This window comes from Micromys minutus (genome assembly GCF_963924665.1).
Source record: "Micromys minutus genome assembly, chromosome: 27".
Taxonomy (NCBI): Eukaryota; Metazoa; Chordata; class Mammalia; order Rodentia; family Muridae; genus Micromys; species Micromys minutus.
In genome coordinates this window covers 19,187,933-19,209,890 of record NC_137962.1, presented here as the reverse complement: position 1 = coordinate 19,209,890, position 21,958 = coordinate 19,187,933, and the positions used below count along the sequence as shown (strand labels likewise).

At 49.0% G+C, this 21,958-nt stretch overlaps 2 protein-coding genes across 2 annotated transcripts; both read left to right on the top strand.

Moving 5' to 3' along the window:
• Nucleotides 1–202: 202 nt before the first annotated feature.
• Nucleotides 203–1,692, top strand: IGFBP6 (insulin like growth factor binding protein 6). The gene is made up of 3 exons (XM_080939070.1): nucleotides 203–331; nucleotides 466–591; nucleotides 1,395–1,692. The coding sequence occupies exons 1-3, from the start codon at nucleotides 329–331 to the stop codon at nucleotides 1,515–1,517; spliced, it is 252 nt and encodes an 83-aa protein (XP_080795196.1). The 5' UTR covers nucleotides 203–328; the 3' UTR covers nucleotides 1,518–1,692.
• A 1,042-nt stretch (nucleotides 1,693–2,734) lies between these two features.
• Nucleotides 2,735–13,386, top strand: SOAT2 (sterol O-acyltransferase 2; the record flags this gene model as incomplete). Its single annotated transcript, XM_080939451.1, has 15 exons — nucleotides 2,735–2,807; nucleotides 3,210–3,265; nucleotides 4,993–5,129; nucleotides 5,603–5,662; nucleotides 5,872–5,979; nucleotides 8,245–8,521; nucleotides 9,116–9,185; nucleotides 9,519–9,603; nucleotides 9,710–9,755; nucleotides 9,870–9,999; nucleotides 11,379–11,476; nucleotides 11,713–11,811; nucleotides 12,500–12,635; nucleotides 13,009–13,154; nucleotides 13,336–13,386. The coding sequence occupies 15 exons, from the start codon at nucleotides 2,735–2,737 to the stop codon at nucleotides 13,384–13,386; spliced, it is 1,572 nt and encodes a 523-aa protein (XP_080795577.1).
• Nucleotides 13,387–21,958: the final 8,572 nt, after the last annotated feature.

Below are 21,958 nucleotides of genomic sequence, written 5' to 3'. Positions count from 1 at the left end.
TCCCCAGTGCTGGGATTATAGGCACGCACCACCATACCCAGCGGTCTAATTTGTTTGAGGAAGACATTGCAGCCAGGATAAGGCTAGGAGAAACTGAAGCCTCCGTCCCTCTCACTTTACCTGGTAGAGGCTCCTGTGCTGCTGGTCTCTGCCCCCACTGACCTCTGGTTTACCCTCCATTCTTCCTGTGGCCGCAGAAGAGACTACAAAGGAGAGCAAACCCCATGGAGGTGCCTCCCGCCCACGTGACACAAGCCACAGAAACCGGCAGAAGAATCCACGGACCTCTGCCGCCCCTATAAGGCCCGGTCCTGTTCAAGATGGTGACATGGTACGTGAGGGGCTGGTGGGGAGACGGAGGGCTGGAGATTTCCTCTGGAGACCTTCCTATGGACTCAGAGGAAGTCTGCAGGCAGGCTTCTAGAATCCTGGGTACCGCCCCCATCCACCCCTTTCCCTCTCCAGGGCCCCTGCCGCAGACACTTGGATTCAGTACTGCAGCAGCTCCAGACTGAGGTCTTCCGAGGCGGTGGAGCCCATGGGCTCTACGTGCCAAACTGTGACCTCAGAGGCTTCTACCGCAAACAGCAGGTAAGAAGCCACCTCTCCTCTGCGCGAGCTCCCGGGAAGGGGAGGGGAGGGAGAGAAGGAAGGGGGGTGGAGACTTGATGCGGACCTGAAAAAAGAGGGCTGGCTCTGCTGAAGCAAGCTAGACTAGGGATGCATTCCAAAAACAACCACCACATGGTGCAGACAGAGGCAAGTGGATCTCTGTGAGTTCAAGGCCAGCCTAGTCTACATAGGAAGTTCCAGGACAGCCTGAGCTACACAGAGGAACCCTGTCTCAAAAGCCAAAACCAGGGGCTGGAGAGATGGCTCAGCGGTTTAGAGCACTGAGTGCTCTTTCAGAGGTCCTGAGTTCAAATCCCAGCAACCACATGGTGGCTCACAACCCTCTTCTGGTGTGTCACATATAATAAATAAATAAAAGACAAAAAACAAACAGTGATGTGAACACAAGTGTATAGCTCATTAATAAAGCAGTGCTGGGGGCACAATCCCTACTGTGATTTGAAAGAAAAACAAAGACCAGCTATTGCAGTGGAAGACTTAAAGTTGCCGCCAGGATAGGGTCTTGCAGTGGCCTCAAACGAGAGCCCTGAGAATCATCTGGAGGCCTTTTCAGACTCAGTAGGTCTGGGCTAGCCTGGGCTAGCCTGTGAACACAGTTTCCAACATGAAGTTGGTGGGCTGTTGGACTGAAGCTGAGTTTTGAAAGCCATTGTTCTGGCCTAGCGGAGTAGGCCCTCTTTAGTAGGTAAAGCGACTAAGAGCTCTCAGATGTCCCTCCTGCTCTAAGCCTGGCCCTCACCCTGGTCTGCACCTCTCCCCAGTGTCGATCCTCGCGGGGGAATCGCCGTGGTCCATGCTGGTGTGTGGATCCGATGGGCCAGCCTTTGCCGGTGTCTCCAGACGGCCAAGGAAGCCCTCACTGCTCTGCCAGGGACAGTGGGTGAAGCCTGTGGGAGCCCCCAGGACATGGCAGAAGCTCTACGTGAAGTGATGATTAACTCTGTGCCCCAAGACCCACCTCAGGCCCCACCCCACCCATTGTCCCTGTCACCCTTGGTTCTTTACACAGCTAGTTAGATTGCTGTTGGCTTCTGTACTAATAAAGCTGCCTTGGGGGATCTCCGGCTTATGTCTCCGCGTCGGTCTGTTGGTCTGTCGGCCTGTCTGTCTGTCTGTCTCTGGAGCTTCATGCTCACTTTCCCCTATCACTCATAAAGCATCTCTACCGTCCCCCAAGTCTCTCCCATTGCCCTTGGAATGCAGTGGATGGTTTCGGGGCACAGGCCCTCTAGCCTCATCCGGATACCCACCCGGAGCTCCCTTGTGGGACTGACCGAGGTCCTGGCCTCTGTCTGAGATCATGGTGATTACAACGTTGCTTCTATCAGTGTCCTTTGGACTGATGCAGGAAGAGGGTTAATGGTTAATCTCAGGCCGGAATTTGCCAAAGTGGAACTCCCAAAGCACTCACCTGCCCTACTGCCTCCCAGAAAGGAAGGAGGTGTTCAGGCCCTATGTGCTTTGCCCAGACTACCTTCTTTGTGCCCGCAACCGCCTGACGAGGTAGGGACATTTTGTCCCATATATTTTTTTCCAGAAGAAGCTTAAAGTTTGGTCCACTTTCCTGAAGTTCTGTAGGTTGGGAATGACACAGGGAGACAAGTCAACCTGCGGTCTGGTCTATTTACAATTGAATAGAGCTGTCCTGCCGCCTCTCTGCTTCAGAGCTGACACAGAGGGGGGCCTCAACACCACACACCCCCCAAAACATCGTTGCACAGGCCTCATTGTGGGCCCTCAGGAAGCTACGTGAAGATGCTCTTGGTCCCTCCCTGACCTTCAGTCTTTGTAGAGAGAGCCAGGAGGAGCCAAGCTATGTGATAAGCCTCCGGGAGGCAAAGTCCCCCCTCACAACCTGATGCACAGATTCACTCCTGAAAGTGAAATAGTGTGAAACTGACCATAGTGGTTGAGGATAGAGGGGCTGCCTGCAGATAACCCATCTAACCCCGCGGCGGGCTCCGGAAAGGACTTTAGTCTCTGGAGTTGTCAGATCTCTGAATGGGACAGAGGTAGGTTGAGAAAGAAAGAAAGGAAGGAAGGAAGGAAGGAAGGAAGGAGACAGGCAACAACTTTGTGCTGTCCGCTCCACACTGGCACCATGGAGTCAAAGGCGCCCCAGCTGCGGAGGAGAGAAAGGATGGGAGAGGAGCAGAAGGGAGACTGTGAAGAAGGTGAGCCGCCCTCCCATCCCCCACACTCCGGACACCCAGGCAGGTCTGAGGCGGGAGAGTAGGCTGAGGAGAGCTTGCCGCTTGGCCACTTCCTTCCCTCAAGCCAGAGAAGGCAGTTTCTGCCCTCCTCCCCACACCACTCGGGCTGGCAACGGCGGAAATGGGTGTTCAGAGCGTGGCCTTGCCTTCATTAGGGGTGAATGGAGTACCTCCCCGTTTGGGGTCCCCTGTTTCCAACAATTGCATCAGGCTCTTTCTCCCTAAAGGTCGCACTTACTGCGCATGTCACTTCCCCGTTAGCGGCTCTACCCACAGTTCTAAATGTTGACTGGGAAAGGAGGCTGTGAGCACACAGAACGCCTAACTCCTCCTTCTCTAGTCCCCTTTGATTCTTCCTCCTAGGGAACGCACGGACGCGCAGAGCCCCAGACCTGGTGCAATGGACCCGGCATATGGAGGTGAGGGGTCACGGAGGTCATAAAGGACAGGTCTGGGCTGGAGATGTAACTCAACTAGTAGAGTGCCAATCCAACTGAAGACGGAGCCTGATCTGCACCACCTAGTGTGATGGCATACAACTGTGATCCTAGCACTGGGAATTAGAGACGGAGGGTTAGAAGTTTGAGCTGGGGCTGGAGCGATGGCTCAGAGGGTAAGAGCACCAGTTGCTCTTCCAGAAGTCCTGAGTTCAAATCTGGCTCACAACCACCTATACTGAGATCTGATGCCCTCTTCTGGTGTGTCTGAAGACAGCTACAGTGTGCTTGTACATAAAACAAATAAATCTTAAAAAAGAAGAAACCTTGGCTACAGAATAACTTTCAAACCAGACTGGGCTACAGAAGACCCCAAGAAATGCAAAGTAACCAAGGCGGTGGTGCACTGGGGAGGCAGAAGCAGGTGGATCTCTGAGTCTGAGGCCAGCCTGGTCTACAGAGCAAGTTCTAGGACAGCCAGGGATATACAGAAAGAAAAGAAAAGAAAAAGTAAAAGGAAATAAAAGGATAGGCAGGTCCTAGGGTAACAGGAGGCAAGGGTAAGGACAGGCTAGATGAGAAAAAGATTCCTATTGTGCCCGGGTATGTATATGCCTTTTATGTATGTAGGCAGAAACATAAAATAAATGAGTTAAAAATTTTTCTTTTAAAATTATTATTTATTTAAGATGTATTTATTTATCTATGTGTATGAGCACACTGCCACTGTCGTCAGACACACCAGAAGAGGGCATCAGATCCCATTACAGATGGTTGTGAGCCACCATGTGGTTGCTGGGATTTGAACTCAGGACCTCTGGAAGAGCAGCCAGTGCTCCTAACCACTGAGCCATCTCTCCAGCCCTGTTGTTATTATTATTAGTAACAGTAGTAGGTGTGTCTGTGTATGTGTGTGCATCTGTGTATCTCTCTGTGTGTCTCTATGTGTACATCTTTGTGTATTTCTGTGTGTGTGTCTGTGATTTTTTTTGAAGTCAGCTCTCTCCTTCCACTGTGAGTTCAGGATCAAATCAAGTCATGAGGCCTGCAGAGTAAATTCTTTTACCTACTTGGCTAGCCCAGCAGCTGCAGCTTTTGTATAAATATTTTAAAACATCACTTAAATTGTCTGGTAACATTGTTTGGATAGTGCCAACCTAGACTTCTTTCCCCCTTCCGAAAATTTAAGATAAAGAATCTGTTAGATTTGTTTACAGTTGTGACTGAAAAAAGAATTGGGCTAGCTGGGTAGTGGTGGCGTACACCTTTAAACCCACAACTTGGGAGGCAGAGGCAGTCGAATCTCTGTGAGTGTGAGGAACACAGTGAGTTTCAGGATAGGGCTACACAGAGAAACCCCAAAAAACAAAACAAAACAAAAAAGTAGGTTTTGGGCAAGAACCATAGAGATCTTCCTGTTAGTGAGGTCACAGTTCAGAGGTCAGTGACTGAGGACTGGAGGTCACCTGTTTAAAAGCCTTGCCCCTAACCCTGCTGTCAATGAGCTGGACTCAAATCACCATTCTCCTGCCTCAGCCTCCTGAGGAGCTGGAACCACAGGCATTTGATTCTGCTGTGGTTCTTTATTCTCATTGATGCCCTAGGGAGGAGACAGAAGTTGGGGCAGCTGGCTGGGGGGGGGGGTGCTTACCTCCTCCTGTTAAACTAGAAGGAGGGACAATGGGCTCCAGCTTGGCTTTGTCCCACAGGCTGTGAAGACACAGTTTCTGGAGCAAGCACAGAGAGAGCTGGCAGAGCTGTTGGATCGGGCCTTGTGGGAAGCTGTGCAAGCCTACCCCAAACAAGACAGACCTCCTCCCTCTACTGCCACAGAGTCTACAAGCAAGTAAGTCAGGGTCCCAAGACAGGTGCTCCTATAGCTGAATGCCTGCCCCTCCTGATCACTCTGTCTCTCTAAACACACACAGGCACATGCATGCAAACACAAACATGTACATATGCACACATATGCACACATGCATGCTCATGCACACATGCACATACACGCAGAAACACAAACGCACACACCCACATATGTATGCATGCATGCACACACGTGCACATACCCATGCACACATGAAAACATGCACATGTGTGCACACATGCATGCCCACACTTGCACACACGAGCATCCGCTCACGTACGCGCGCGCGCACACACAAACACACACACACACACACACTCCTCCATCGTCCAGGCGTCGCTCAGCTGTAGACTTGGCCATTTTTGCTGCTTCTTATTACCTTCCCTCCACATGGCACTGCCCTCCAGCCCCTTTCCTTCCTCTGGCCCCTGGTTCTGAAAACTGTCTTAATCTAGGACTCAAGAGTTACACCCTGGGAAACGGAAAGTTTTCGTCGTCCGCAAGTCACTGCTCGAGTAAGTTGGGGGTGAGGACAAAGGCTGAGGAGAAAGGCTTTGCCTGGGGTCCCACATGCATGGGCTGCCGGGGGCTGTCTGGAGAGGGCTCTGCCTTGGCATTGTTGAGGAAGACAGATTAGGGGAGGTTTCAGCCCGAGCTTGCCCCCAGCTCCTCTGCAGGCTTCTGAAGATCCTTCCTCACTGATCCCCGGGCTCCTTTCTTCCAGTGAGCTAATGGAGGTGCAACATTTCCGAACCATCTACCACATGTTCATAGCAGGCCTCTGCGTCCTGATCATCAGTACCCTGGCCATCGACTTCATTGATGAGGGAAGGTAGGTCCCTCCTGAAACAGTGACCTGAGCATGTCCTGTCCTGTTCTCCACACCTGCCTTCAACCTTCTCTTAACCACTGAGCCACCTCTCCAGTCCCATGATCCTTCTGCCTCTGTCTCCCTCCCAGGTGACTAAGGTTCTAGGCATGAGCCACCAGGTCTGGTTTATTGTAATTGTTACTTTGCTTTTAAAACAGGGTTTCTCAGTGTAGCCCTGGCTGTCCTGAAACTCACTCTACAGACCAGGCTGGCCTCGAACTCAGAGATCTGCCTGCCTCTGCCTCCGAGTGTTGGGATTAAAGGTGTGAGCCACCACTGCCAGGCAGGCCTGATGGTGTTTTTTGTTTGTTTAATAGTTTGAGTTTGCCCTAGAATGTTTCCCGTGCCTATGTCCATAAGAACCAACGAGATAGATGCATGTTGTCGGAGGTGTGTATAAGTCAGATGCTGGTTTTATAGCTAAGTCTTGTCATCTTTCTGTGTCAGTTTATTGACTTTAGTGACGACAGAAAGTGTAAGTACCAGATTCAGTTCATGCGTCCTTTACTAACAGCTGAGATTTCAAGCGGGTTCTAATATCCTCTACCCAGGCATGGGAAACACTGAGCATGGAGGATTCCACGAGCCTGGGCCTACAACTGTACACACACTGGAGGGACCAGATTAATAATAATAATAACAGAATCTCATAGCCCAGGACGGATCTGAAGTTAATATGTAGTTAAGCATGACTTTGAACTTCTCATCTTCTTGTGTCTCCTTCTCAAGTGCTGGGACTTCAGGCACATGCTGGAGGTCGATCTTAGAGGCTTTATCCCAGGCAAGCTCTCCACCAACTAATTTATATCCTGAACCCCATTTTCATTGTTCACCTTTATTTTTTTATGACACGAATGCTCTATCTGCGTGTACACTTTTGTGCCAGAAGAGGGCGCCAGATCACGTCGCAGATGGCCGTGAGACACCATGTGGTTGCTGGGAATTGAACTCAGGACCTCTGGAAGAGCAGTCAGTGCTCTAACCACTGAGCCATCTCTCCAGCCCCCATCTTTTACCTTTATGATCCATATTTTTTTTTTTAAATTTTAAATGTAGTTTTATGTGTAGGGATGTTCTCTCTGCATGTCTCCCTATCACTTGTGCCTGGTGCCCCAAGAAGCCGGAAGAGGGGATTCACTGCATGCCTCAGAGCTGGGGTTACGGGTAGTTATGAACCAGCATGTGAGTGCCGTGCTGGGAGCCGAGCCTGCAAGAGTCAGTGCTCTTAACCACTGGTCAATTAACCTGTTTCCTGTCCTCAGTTTCAAACACCCAATCTCTTCATGTCTTGGTGGTGAATCCCCCTGAGCTTGACTCTTTCCCAGAGTTCCCTCCTCTTCTCTCTGTCTCTCTGTCACTCTGTCTGTCTCTGTCTCTCTTTGTCTCTGACTCTGTCTCCATCTGTCTCTTTGTCTCTGACTGTCTCTCTCTATCTCTCTGTGTTTCTCTGTCTCTCACTCTGTCTCTTGTCTCTGTCTCTCTGTGTCTCTCTGTCTCTCACTCTGTCTCTTGTCTGTGTCTCTCACTCTGTGTCTCTCTGTCTCCTGGATGTCTCACTTCCACTTCCTGCCTTAGCTATAGGCTGTCAGATTTTTATCAACAGTCGGTGCTTTTACACAGTGCACAGCAGACTATGTCTAAAGTCGAGGACTTCCATTCTCCTGCCTCAGCCTCTGAGGTCGCTGAGATTTCAAGTGGGTTCTAATATCCTCTACCCAGGCATGGGAAACACTGAGCATGGAGGATTCCACAAGCCTGGGCCTACAACTGTAGACACACTGGAGGGACCAGATTAATAATAATAATAATAATAATAATAATAATAATAATAATAATAAAAAGTAAAATCAAAGCTCACCTCAGCTCGCCATACCCTAATGCTTGTAGTATTTAGAACTTCTGCAACACTGACACTGGCCTGCGGCCCCACAGACCATTTAGGCCAAGCCAATCCGGTGACCCGAGGCAAGGACCAGCACTGGAAGTCCAGTCGGCACCAGGACTAACCCAAACAATTTAAGAACACAGCTTTTCACGAGCCCTCAGCTGTCTCTGCATCTAGTTGAATTCTTAGAGTGCCTGTTTAGTATCCCGGAAACCCTGGGTCTGCCCCCAGCAATGCACGAATAAGTCAAGGGGACCTATGCCTGGTACATGAATTGTCTAGTAAAACAAAGCCAAAACATCCAGTTTTCCCGGTCACTGTCTTCCTTTCCACTCGCCTAGGTTGATGCTGGAGTTTGATCTCCTCATCTTCAGCTTCGGACAGCTGCCCTTAGCGCTGATGACGTGGGTTCCCATGTTCCTGTCCACGCTACTAGTGCCCTACCAGACCCTGCGGTTGTGGGCCAGGCCGCGCGCAGGGGGCGCCTGGACGCTGGGGGCCAGCCTGGGCTGCCTTCTGCTGGCTGCCCACGCTGTGGTGCTGTGCGTCCTGCCGGTGCACGTGTCAGTGAAGCATGAGCTCCCACCCGCCTCTCGCTGCGTGCTTGTCTTTGAGCAGGTGAGGCCCGGGGACTCAAGGGCTGAGCTGGCCTTTGGTTGCTAGGTAACACTGACTCTGTGGCCGGATGAGGACTGCCCTCTCTTTACCCTTCATCCCAGTCCTGTGTCAAGCTACAAAGTCTTGACAAACAAGAAAGAAAGAAAGAAAGGAAGGAAGGAAGGAAGGAAGGAAGAAAGAAAGAAAGAAAGAAAGAAAGAAAGAAAGAAAGAAAGAAAGAAAGAAAGAAAGGAAAAAAAGAGAAAAAAGAGAGAAAGAAAGAAGAAAGAAAAGTGGGCTGGAGAGATGGCTCAGCAGGTAAGGGCACTGACTGCTCTTCCTGAGGTCTCCTGAGTTCAATTCCCAGCAACCACATGGTGGCTCACAACCATCTGTAATGAATCTGATATCCTCTTCTGGTGTGTCTGAAGACAGCTACAGTGTATTCATATACATTAAATAAATAAATCTTAAAAAAAAAAAAAAAAAAGGCAGAAACTGTGGGCTTCCACCAGGCAGGCGGTGAAATGGCTTGCCTCTGGTGGTAAATCTGACTGAGTACAGAGAGGTTATTTTCTAAAGCCACAGAGCAACTTGGTCTTCCTTCCACTTCAGGTCAGATTCCTGATGAAAAGCTACTCCTTCCTGAGAGAGACTGTACCTGGGATCTTCTGTGTGAGAGGAGGTGAGGAGCCCCGCTGACCCACTGTGAACTGGATCCTTTCGACTGCTGGGGAAGCCACACAGATCTGACCTTCAGCTGAGCTCCTCAGTGGCCTTCCACACCAGCATTCTCAGGCCCACTCCTGGGAGAACCCAGTCTGGAAAGACAGGGATGACAGTCCATGGGCAGTGGCTGCCCAAGGGAGCTCTGCCTGCAGCCGGTCTGCAAAGTCCACCTCAAGTGTGAGCGAGTTCAGTAACACTGAATGCACACCCTGAATCCCTGCCAGTCCACCTCCCTGAGCTACCACACTTCTGCCCTCCCCATCCTGACACACTTTTCATTCCTGCCCAGGGAAGGGCGCCTGCACCCCGAGTTTCTCCAGCTATCTCTACTTTCTCTTCTGTCCTACGCTCATCTACAGAGAGACATACCCCAGGTAAGACCCTGCCCGCCTCCGCAAATGCCCAAGCCTAGTAAGGGTGGTTCCCTTTCAGGGAAGGACAGAGAAGGATAATAATCGTGTTTTCCCATTACTGCTGCAGGACACCCAGCATCAGGTGGAATTATGTGGCCAAGAACTTTGCCCAGGTCAGAAGACGGGGTAGAGGATGGCCAGCTGGGACTCGAGGTGGCTTAGAAGCAGGGGAGGCTGGGAAGGAGGCGGTGGCCCTGCCAAAGCTACATGTCTTACTCTGTCTGCAGGCCCTGGGCTGTTTGCTCTACGCCTGCTTCATCCTGGGCCGCCTCTGTGTCCCTGTCTTTGCCAACATGAGCCGGGAACCCTTCAGCACCCGGGCCCTGCTCCTGTCCATCCTGCATGCCACGGGGCCAGGTAAGTGCGTCATCATGGTGGCAAAAGGCTATGCCCCACCTCTGAGTCCTTGTTCACTGCCACCATCTTCCTGTAGCCTGGTAACATCCCCCCCCCCCACTCTCCTTCTCTGGCTTGGGCCTGGCTTTGCTGCCCTGATGAAGTCTCTCCTGCAAATTAATCTCCCATGACCCTGCTTTAAAAGGCCTGCCTTCCTCCTCCTTTCTTCCTTCTGCACTGGGGAGTAAACCTAAGGCCTCATATACGACAGACAAATGCTTTACTATTGAGCTATGCCCCCCACCTCCTTTTCTTTCTTTAAAAAAAAACACACACACACTTAAAGATTCTTCTATTTACTTTATGAATATGAGCACAATGTCGCTGACACACCAGAAGAGGGCATCCCATTGCAGATGGTTGTGAGCCACCATGTAGGAATTGAACTCAGGACCTCTGAGGAGCAGGCACTCTGAGCCATCTCTCCAGCCCCTCACTTCTTACTTTGAGGAATGTCTCACTCACTAAGTTTCTCAAATGGGACTTGAACTCACAATTGTTTTCTTTGTTTTTGGGTTTTGTTGGGTTTTTTTTTTGTTTGTTTGTTTTGTTTTGTTTTGTAGACAGAGTTCCTCTGTGTAGCTTTGGCACTCCTGGAACTCACTCTGTAGAACAGACTGGCCTGGAGCATGGAGATCCACCTGCCTCTGCCTCCTGGATGTTTATAATTATTTATATTAATGTTTGCTTGTTTTTGAGACACCTCTACGAAGTTGGCCTTAAACTCAATGTTCTGTTGTATTATCCCGAGCAGCTATGGCTGTGAGCTTGGGAAGCCGTTTCTGCACTTGACAGCAATGGAATTGGGATCCTTGCTGGAGGGCTAATCTGCTCTCCTCTCTGGGAAGCTCCACCCCCTTTTCCTTTTCTAACTTTCATTTTATTGCGCATACTTATTTTTACTTTTCTGAGATAGTGTCTTGCTGTGTCACTCAGGTTACCCCGGGCCTCTTTGGCCCCCACAGCCGTTGGGATTCCAGGGGGTCACCTCACAGCCACACTCCTTTCTCAGCCATAGTTCTAGTGATCTCCTCACCCTTGTTCTGTATTACACCCCCCCCCCAGAGTCCTTGGGGTTCTCATGTGGGTAGTTCCTTTACACCCGACCTTGATCCGTATATATCAGCGTGTGTGTGCTGTCTTCCAAGGGCCAGGGGCAGTGTGAGTCTGTATTTCTGATTTTCAGGCGTAGAGCAGGGTCAAGCACTCCAGCAAATGTGCAGGTTAAGGAACGCACGAACAGTGAATGAATGCTTGCTGGGTGCCGGGTCCCTAGCAGCTGAAGGCTCTAGAGAGCCTGGTCAGGGCTGCGGGGCTGCACCTCTTGTCCCGCCCACTAGGTATCTTTATGCTGCTCCTCATCTTCTTCGCCTTCCTGCACTGCTGGCTCAACGCCTTCGCTGAGATGCTGCGCTTTGGAGACAGGATGTTCTACCGGGTGCGGCCTGGATCTGAGCTAACCGAGGGCTGTCGTTAGGGAGGTTGACCAAGAACCCGGGGGTAGGGGTGGGGTGGCTGTGGTGGGTGCCACCTTGCAGGGCTATGTCTCCAGCCGTGAGCAATGTGGGCCTCAGGGTGTAGGGATGGTGCCAGTCCTTCACGGGTGCCTGCCCCCCCCCGCCCCCCGCCGTGGGATCTCGTGTTCATCCCTCCTCAAATCCACACTCCCCGCAGGACTGGTGGAACTCTACTTCTTTTTCCAACTACTACCGTACCTGGAACGTGGTGGTCCATGACTGGCTTTACAGCTACGTGTATCAAGATGGGCTGTGGGTATGAGCTGCGCACACTCCTCCGTTCTCACGGGCCTCCAACAAGGGGGCTTCCTCCTCCTCTTATTCTGCCCCACTCAGACTCAAGGGCAGGTGTCTGGGGCTTGCTGGCCCCAGATGTTGAGAGAGTTCTAGACATGTGAAACTCTCAGAAAGCCACAGATGGTGCTTAAGCAACGCGACATTGTCCTCTGGCTTGCACACTCAAGGACTCGTGTGCACAAAATATAAGATGGGAGGGGCAGGTATGGTGGCTCAAGCCTTTGATCCCAGCACTCAGAGAGGCAGAGGAGGATCTCTGCTAGTTCAAGACCAGTCTGGCTTACGTATGGAGCTCTTAGGATAGCCTGGACTACACAGAGAGACTCTGTCTCAAAAATACAAACGATGATGATGCTGGTGATATTGGTGATGGTAGGGACATGGCTCAGTAGCAGGGTACTTGCCTAGAACTCATAAGGCCCTGGTCTCCAACACCATCAAAACACAAAAACAGTAAAATCACACAGCTAAGGACCAACGGATTAGAACACTGCTCTTAAATGAGATCAGTGTGGACCCTTCTGACTCCAAATCCCCACACCCTTTTCCTCGAATCCCGCTCCTTCCTGGTTTCGTGAAAAGGGAGGGACTGGACTCCCTGTGAAGGTGCTGTGGGAGACCCAGAGCATTCTCTTCCCGCCCACCAGCTCTTAGGCAGGCGGGCTCGAGGGGCCGCCATGCTAGGCGTGTTCCTGGTGTCTGCCGTGGTACACGAATACATCTTCTGCTTCGTCCTGGGGTTCTTCTACCCCGTCATGCTGGTCCTCTTCCTTGTGTTCGGGGGTGAGTGTAACCTCTGTGGCCCTAGCTGGGAGGCAGCCGGTGGGTTGCTCCTGAGATACGTGCGGGGCGGGGCGGAGTGGCGGGCAGCCTTGGAAGGCAATAGGCATCTCCTGAGGGACCTGGGGAAAGGTTTCTGGTCACAAAGAAGCATTTGATCGGGGATGTGGAGGGAGTGGGAAAAGCTTGGCTGGAAACAATGATTCGGGAATTGAGGGGTGAAGTGGGCAATACAGATTTCTCCCAGTTCTCTGCAGCTGGGGTCGGGATCTTATCTGGGGAGGGAGGGTTTCCTTTGTGGTAAATCCCTTCCCAGCCCCTGGCATGGGAGGCAAAAGGAGACAAGCACTGAAATGACAGCCTGCCTCCCATCCAGGGCTGCTGAACTTCACCATGAACGACAGGCACACAGGTCCAGCCTGGAACGTCCTGATGTGGACCTTTCTCTTCCTGGGTCAGGGCATCCAGGTCAGCCTATACTGCCAGGAGTGGTATGCTCGGCGACATTGTCCCTTGCCCCAGGTAAGACAACAGCCTCTCTCTTGGCAAGACAGGACATCCAGCAGCCAGCCCTGTTGGGCTCTGATTTATTCAATAACTGTCAGGTTCAGGGCATGGCTGGGGGAGGGGGGCTCATGTTTTAGATTCATAATGTGTGTCACCAAGAGTGACTTCACTCACAGTCTACCCTTCCCCGACACAGACAACATTCTGGGGGCTGGTGACACCCCGTTCTTGGTCCTGCCATCCTTAGAAGTCAAGGCTTCACACTGCGCAGATGACGGCATCAAGTTCTACTCTGCCCACAAAGCCCAGAGCCAGGGGTCCTCACTACCTCATTTGGAATCAGGGATTTGCACACAGGACCTTTCAGGGGCCATAGGGTCTCAGGTACACGCCTCTGTGGGTAGCTGGCCACAGACTCAGTATGGTGTGGATTGAGCGCCACCTCTGTGGACTGGGCACAGGTTAACTTCCGACCCGTGGCTCTCCAGGTGTACGGAGAGCAGGAGCAGGGGCCTCTGAAGTTTGACACTTTTCTGGGGCCTCTGAAGTTTGACACTTTTCTGCTTCTTCTCCCAATTTAACAATAAAGTCATAGTCTCCCTTTTAATTCCCTGATGGTTTGTTGAAAACCGACTTTGTTTTTTGTTTTGCTTTGTTTTTGTTAGTTTTATTTTTGGGTTTGTGGGGGTTTTGCTTTATTCCACTTTGTTTTTCTTTTGTTGTTTATTTGTTTGTTTGTTTCTTTCTTTCTCTTATTTAGCTCTAGGACTGGCCTAAAATTTGCTATGTCAACAGGTTGGCTGCAAATTCACAGAGATCCCCCTGTCTCTGCCTTTCAAGTGCTAGAATCAAAGGTGTGTGCCATCACCCCTGAGGAAAATGTACTTGTAGCCTTATAAACAATACATGACAGACAGCCTCATGTACCTATAATGTGTGCACACACAACTGGGTATATCTCTGTTTTGTTGTATACTTCCCAAAGAGGTTATTTTCTAGCAAAAAAAAAAAAAAAAGAGGTAAATCATTCAGGGGGCAGAGGGCTGGAGAGAGGTGTCAATGTTAAAAGTTTCTACTGCTCTTGCAGAGGATGGGAATTCAGTTCCCAGCAGCCTTATCCAGAGGCTCACAACCTATAATTGCGGCTCCAAGATATCTGACGCCCTCTGATGGCCTCTGCAGAGCAGTGCACTCTAGTGTACAAATCCACACATATACACACTTAATTAAAAACAGGGAACCAAGAGGTGGTGACACAGGCCTTTAATCAAAGCACTCAAGAATCAGAAGCAAGCCGATCTCCGAGTTCCAGCCTAACCTGGTCTACAGAGTGAGTTCCAGGTCAGCCAGGGCTACACAAAGAAACCCTGTCTCAAAACAACAACAACAACAACAACAAAAGAAAAAACAAACAAAACTAGAAATAAATAAACAAAAAATACAAAAAGGGAAGGTGAGCAGAGTGTTATATATCCACACACATACACACACACACACATATATATATATATACACACACACACATATATATATATACACACACACATATACACACACACACACACACACACACACACACACATATATATATATATATATATATATATATATATATATATATCCATCCTATAATCCTTAGGCAGGAGGATTGAATGTAGTTCATGGTTCCAGGGGGCAATACGATCCATGACCATGATGGGGAACATGGAGGCAGGCAAGCAGGCCTGGCACTGGAGCAGTAGATGAGACTTGACGTGTGATCCACAGCCAAGAGGCAGAGAGAGAGAGACCAACTGGAATGACATAGGCTTTTGAAACCTCAAAGCACATCCCCAAATAACACCTCTGACAAGGCCACACCTCCTAATCCTTTCCAAACAGTTCCACCAACTAGGGACAAATTATTCAAATGTGAGCCTGAGGGCCATTCTCATTCGGACCACCATATTCCTTCAGTTTCTGCATTAGGGTTACTAGTGTTGATCGCCCTGGTGCTGTTTGTATTTTGAAGTTAATTCTGCTTCCTCAAGAGGAGCTGGAGGAGTGGATCATGTAGTCAGGTGATTTCGTGTGAACCTTCCTCCCATTTTAACCGGTCATACAAAGGCTGGAGCCTGTGATTGAGCAGTGGAAGGGAAAGCTGGGGTTGGAGGTTTTAGAGAGGGGGAAGAGAGGAAGGAGCAGAGGGGAAGGGATGGAGGAAGAGGAAGATGGAGAGAACCACGTGGCCTAGAGGAGCCACACATAGCAAGTGGTCTCATAGCTGGGGAATAGAGTAGTAGCGGTGGATCTGCCCAGTCTAGGCGCGCAGCTTGTAAACATAACTGAGTTGTGTGGTCATCGCACAGGTTTATTGGGGTTGGAGATTTACCGCAACAGGTCTCTATAATGGGAAGGGCAGCAACACTGCAGTCAGTGTCTCATGCTAAAAGTAGGGCCTTTTGTAGACTCAAAACCACACAATGTTGAATGGTAACGAGCGTCCAAGTAGGTAGATCACAGGTAACTACAGAAATGTGGTCATGTTGGGGAAGAGTGGGGAAGAGGATCTGGAGAGAAGGATGTAAGAGATGGGAGATGTGTGTGTGTGTGTGTGTGTGTGTGTGTGTGTGTGTGTCTTAGTGTGTGCATGTCTGTGTGTGTGCGTGCACGTGCGCGTGTGTGCGAGCACCCACTGTGTGCACTTGGAGGAAGCATTGCTCCATGCAGCCCAGTTCTATAGTTTATATGCCTCAGTACAAGAAACAAACAGAAGGATCTAACATGAAACCAGGAGGCAACGCAGGCCTGAAACAAGAAGCAACCCAGAGCGGGCAGGATCGCTCCGGTCTGAGCCAGAGCTGGCAGGATCGCTCCGGTCTGAGGAGCACTTGCTGCCAAGCCTGACAACCTGAGTTTAACCCCTGAGGTACACACAGCAGAAAGAACGAAGTCCATATCCTATAACGCTCGACCACCACTACTTACTTAAAAAAAAATATGGGCAGACGTCAGATGCGGGCACAGGCTGCACTCCTTTACCACCATCTGCCTATTTCTTTGAGCAGGGTCTCTCTGAAGTTTTTGTTTCCTTTTTTTTAAAGTTTATTTATTTTTATTTATATGAGCACACTGTATCTGTATTCAGGCACACCAGAAGAGGGCATGAGATCTCATTACAGATGGTTGTGAGCCACCATGTGGTTGCTGGGAAACTGAACTCAGGACCTCTGCAAGAGCAGTTAATGCTCTTAACCGATGAGCCATCATCTCTCCAGCCCAAAGTTTTTGTTTCTTGGCTAAGCCAAGCCAGCCCTAGATTATCTTCTATCTTCTTGGGGTTTCAGACATGCACGATTGACCACACCTGGCTGGATTTGTGGTATTGGGATCTGAATTAGATGGCTGTGTGGCAAGTACTTTTAACCTCTAAGCTGTCCCTCCAGCCTCAAAAGCAATCGGTGTAGGCTCTAGACCTGCAGCTTTAGCCAGCCAGCCCTGCATACTCCTTAAAAAGTGAGTTCTCTGGCCTCCCTCCAGACTCAGTGAGTCAGTGGATCAGAAACTCTTGGGCTGAGTTTGGGGTGAGAGAGAGTTCAGCACTCTATATAACCATGTCCCAGAGGTGGTTCCGTTTTTCCCAAACACCTGGCCTCAGTCACCACCCTGTTGGGGAGTAAAAGCTAGGGCTCGATCTCAGGGTTAGTGGAGAGCAGGTCTGCTGGAGACATCGACAAATGGCTTGTCACTGCAGTTGAATGGATGACCCCTGGAACCTCTGAGCAGAAGGGCCATGGCATGCTGGGAGTGACTCAGAGCTGTGGCCCTATAGAAATGCAGTTACTCTGGCTGGTTTCCTGTCCATCAGAAAACATAGGAGCCCATGGGAAGAAGTATGTAGCCACGTAAGAAGCAGTCAAGAACACTTAAATATATCCAAGTCATGTACCAAAAACAGAAACAAATCTGAGACCCCAAACTCCTTCACTTTCTGGAAATAAAATGGTCATTTTGAACAACAACAAAAAGCCCAGTGTACGTATCCAGGAACAGAATGGCTCCTGGCAAGAGTCGAATCAGTGGCTTGGATGAACACGTGGAAAAAATATTTCAAAGCACAGAGCAAATAATATGGGAATATGGAAATAATTAGAAAAGCACTGAACCGTTCTGGAGTTTAAAGGAGCAGATGGAGAAGCAGACATCATTACGTAATTACAGAGTGGAAAATACCTTGCTGGCTCCGTCAAAGACCCAAGCTCACAGAATGAAGGGGCACAGAAGATAAAAGAAAAAAGAAACCCAGACGGGAAACACCCAGCTCCTGAGGTCACAGAAAAATCACTGTCCAGTTTCTAGACAGAAGAAGTTAACTGCTCAGGGGTAAGGGTCTCGGCTTGGCAGAGAACACAACACATGGGAAACCGAAAACTAGCCTCTCACACAGCAGGAAGTGTGTTCACCTGTCAGGGTGGAAGAAACAATGTATCTGTGGCCAAACCTTAGTAACCGAGTTTAACCTCTGGCCAAGTAGGAGAAACTTGATTCCTGTAAATTGTCCTCTGACTTACAGACCCGTACACACAGATGCACACGTTGTGTGCTCAGGCATGCATGCATGCACACATATACATACATACACATGTATGTATAATTACTGTGGTGTGTAGAGGTTAGACATCTCCAGAGTTGGTTCTCAGCTGACACTTATTTTGACTTCAGGTTGTCACCCCTGCATGCAGTGCATTCTGGAACTTCTACCCACCAAGCAGTTCCCCCCACACCTCAGGCTCCCCTCCCCCACCCCCCTCTCTCTCTCTCTCTCTCTCTCTCTCTCTCTCTCTCCCTCTCCCTCTCTCTCTTTAAATTTTAGATGTAGTTGTGTATGTATTTATTTTATATAAGTGGTGTTTTGCTCTTTGGCTACAGTCTCTCTCTTATCCTTCACTCTGCTATGGTTACACACTTAAGTTTCTGTTGCTGTGTCAAAAATCACCGTTACAAAAGCAACCTGGGGAGAAAAGGGTTCATTCTACTTACACATCCAGGTATCTGGCCTGTCACTAAGGGAGTCAGGGCAGGAGCCATGGAGGAGTGCTGCTTTACTGGCCGGCTCAGCCTGCTTGCCAGGTTTTTTTTTTTTTTTTTGAGACTGGGGTTTTTTTTTGTAACTCTTTACACAAACCAAGCTGTCTTGGACTCCAAGAATCCACCTTCCTCTGCCTCCCAAATGCTGGGATTAGAGGTGTAAAACAGTAGATCTGGTTCCAGCCTGCTTTCTTACAGCACCCAGAACCACCAACCACAGGGAATGGGGGTCCTCCACAGGCAATCTGGTAGTGGTATTTTCTCAGTTGAGACTCCCTCTTCCCAAATGACACTAGCTTCTATCAAGCTGACAGGAAAAAAAACAAAGAAAAAGGAAAAAGAAAAGAAAGCCAGTACTTCTATGGTAAAGCAAGCATGACATCAGATGGGTAAAAAAAAAAAAAAAAAAAAAAAAAAAAAGCTAGATTCATATATTTTATTTTGGTGCTGACAAGATGCCTTAGCTGCTAAAGGTGCCTGAAGCCAGTGTGACATCATAAATTCAGTCCCTGGGGAAACTACATGATGGAAAGAGACAACAGAAAACACGAGTTGCCCTCTGACCTACATGGGTACAGCTGGTCACATGCACACACTGAACATTAAAAGAACATTAAAGAAGAAGAGGAGATGGCTCAGCAGTCAGGACCACTGGCTGCTCCGCTGTTCCAGAGGAATTCTCAGGTTCAGTTCTTAGCACCCCGAGTAGCTCACAGCTGTCTGTAAGCCAGGCAAAACACCAATGTGTGGGAATAGAAATAAATACATTAAAAAAAAACAGAAGTCAAAATAAACAAAATAAAACATTTAAGAATACGTGAAGAGAGGAGGGTCTGGAGCCTCTGAAAGAGCAACAAGTGCTCTTAACCACTGAGCCCTGACTCCAGACCGTCTTCTTGACTCACGCAGGAGCGCCGTGATCGACCCTGCTCCCTTTTGTGGGAATGTATGTTTTTCATTGCCGAACTCTGCACAGCTCCAGGGACTTGACCTGACTGAGAGCGAATGAAGAAAGGACAGACACACGGACACGCAGACGAAGAACTGGGAGTGGTTCACTGACAGAGAAGCCACTGCAGCACCCTGGGAACCCAGTGTATCAACTACATACTGAACAGAGATGTGATTACTACACGCAGGTAAACAAGGAGGTGGGTTACTATACACCACTGAACAGGGAGGCAGAATCTCAGTAGAAGCTTTTGCTGTAGGGAAGAGTCTTCAGCCTGTGACATCTTGGAAGAGAAAACTCTGTGGACATCTACAGTCAACGCTGGCACTTGGACCAGGGGAGGCTCTGCCACTCCCTTGGGGCTGAAGCCACCCATACCTTTGCCAATCAATTACACAATTATTCATAATGTCACTCGCTCCCAACTGCCCATTTCTTTGATTTACTCCCCTACGTATTGATGGGGTCATGTGACCTTACCTTTAATCCTTTGAGGAACTGCAGACTCTCTTCCAAAGAGGTTGTAGCAACCTATATACCCACTGGCAGAGAGTGTGGCTCTACATTCTCACAGAACTTTATTATCTTTTATGATAGCCATGTTCCTGGGTGTGGTTTGCTATTCAGAGTGTGGCTGATTGCTTTGGTTTCGATTTTGATTTTTGAGACAGGGTTTCTCTGTGTAGCCTTGGCTGTCCTGAATTTGCTCTGTAAACCAGGTTGGCCTTGGAACTCACAGAGATCCGCCTGCCTCTGCCTCCCAAGGCCTGCACCACCAGGCAACTAGTTTCCTTTACTTATTAAACTGCTTTGTTTATTTTTGTTTTGTGGCACTGGGGTGGAACCAGAACTATGCACTGGACAAGGGCTGCACCAGAACTATAGCCCAAGACCTTGCTTTGATTCTTTGAGACAGTCCCTGGCTGGCCTAGAACTTACCAGGTAGATCAGGCTGGCCCTAAACCCTGGTGATTCTTCTGCCTTTCCCAAGTGCTGGCACTGCAGGTGCAAAACAGACCTAACCTCCTCACTGTGCTTTTGATTTGCTTTTCCTGGTGACTTCGGAGGTTGGGAACTTGGTTATATGGACCTGTCCATCAGCTCGGGAGAAACCACTATTCGGACATCTGCCTTGTTTTTTCCAGTCGGGCTGTGCTGCCATTGCTACATCTTAAGAGTTCTAAGCTGGGTATAGCTGTGCACAGCTGCGATTCCAGCGCTTGGGAGAACCAGGAATTCAAATTCATCTTTCGGTGCAATGACTGCAAGTCTGGGCTGGAGAGATGGCTCAGCGGTTAAGAGCACCGACGGCTCCTCCAGTTCAAACTGCAGCAACCACATGGTGGCTCACAGCCATCTGTAATGAGATCTGACGCCCTCTTCTGGTGTGTCTGAGGACAGCTACAGTGTACTCATATAAATAAAATAAATCAGATGGTGATACACACTCTTAATCCCAGCATTGGGGAGGCAGAGGCAGACAGATCTCTGTGAGTTCAAGGCCAGCCTGGTCTACAGAGTATGTTTCACAATAGCCAAGGTTACATAGAGAAACCCTGTCTCCAAAACCAAAACCAAACCAAACCAAACCAAACCAAACCATCTGGGTGGTGGTACATGCCCTTGATCCTAGCACTTGGGAGGCAGAGACAGGTGGATCTCTGATTTGAGGCCAATCTGGTCTACAGGATGGAGTTGTAAGAGTTCCAGGACAGCCAGGGCTACACAGAGAAACCCTGTCTCAATAAAACAAAAAACAAAAAACTCATTTCTGCAATGTTTGTGGTTTACTAAGCACATACTTTTCACTCTTGTTAATTTCTACATGTTATTTGTTTTTGATGTTCCTGTACGTGAAATTGTGATAGTGTCATTTCAGATCATTGCTTGTTATTAGGAATATTACTCATCTTTGTATATAGACAGGGGAGCATTTGAGACAGGGATCTTCACACAGCTGATACTGGACTCAAGCTCCTTGTAAAGCCAGGGATGACCTTAAACTCTGATCTCCTGCCTGAGCTGCTCTCTGCTGGATTAAGAGCAAGTCCCACCACAGCCCAATTTACATATGCGCATCTCTACCCTATGAGAACTTCTCAGTTGTTTTAGTTGGGCACTCTGGTGTTGTGCTATACCCACAATGTGTGTGTGTGTGTGTGTGTGTGTGTGTGTGAAATCGAGAACTTCACATACAGTAGGAAAAAACTCTGGTTATTAGAGTCTGGTATGTCTGAGTTATTTTGGCGGATTTTCTACACGTCCCACATAAACAGAAATGGTTTTGATTTTTCCCTTCTGAATATACAATAACTTTTATTTCATTTCTTACCTAGTTGCCCTGGCTAAAACCTTGAGCTTTGTGCTGAGCAGTGGAGGGAAAAGGAAGTAGGTATGACCTTGTTCCTAATCTTAAGGCAACACAGGCTTGGAACAACTGCAATTAATCAGAGAAAAAAGACACACCCAGTTACACACACACACACACACACATTCATATATAAATATATATGTATACACACATACATATATATGTATATATACACACATACTATATACATGTATGTATACGTGTGCCTGTATATACATACATATACATATGAACAGCTGTAAGAGGAAACTTACTATGAGAACTGGCTCATAGTATGAAGACAAAGAGCGTCCAGCCTATGCTATCTGTGACCTGAAACACCAGGAGGGGCCAGCTGTGTGATTCAATCTGGGATCAAGGGTATGGAGCCTGTGGTGTGACTCCTGGCCCGAGCTCAAAGGCCGAGAGGAGGAAATCCAGTGCAGAGAA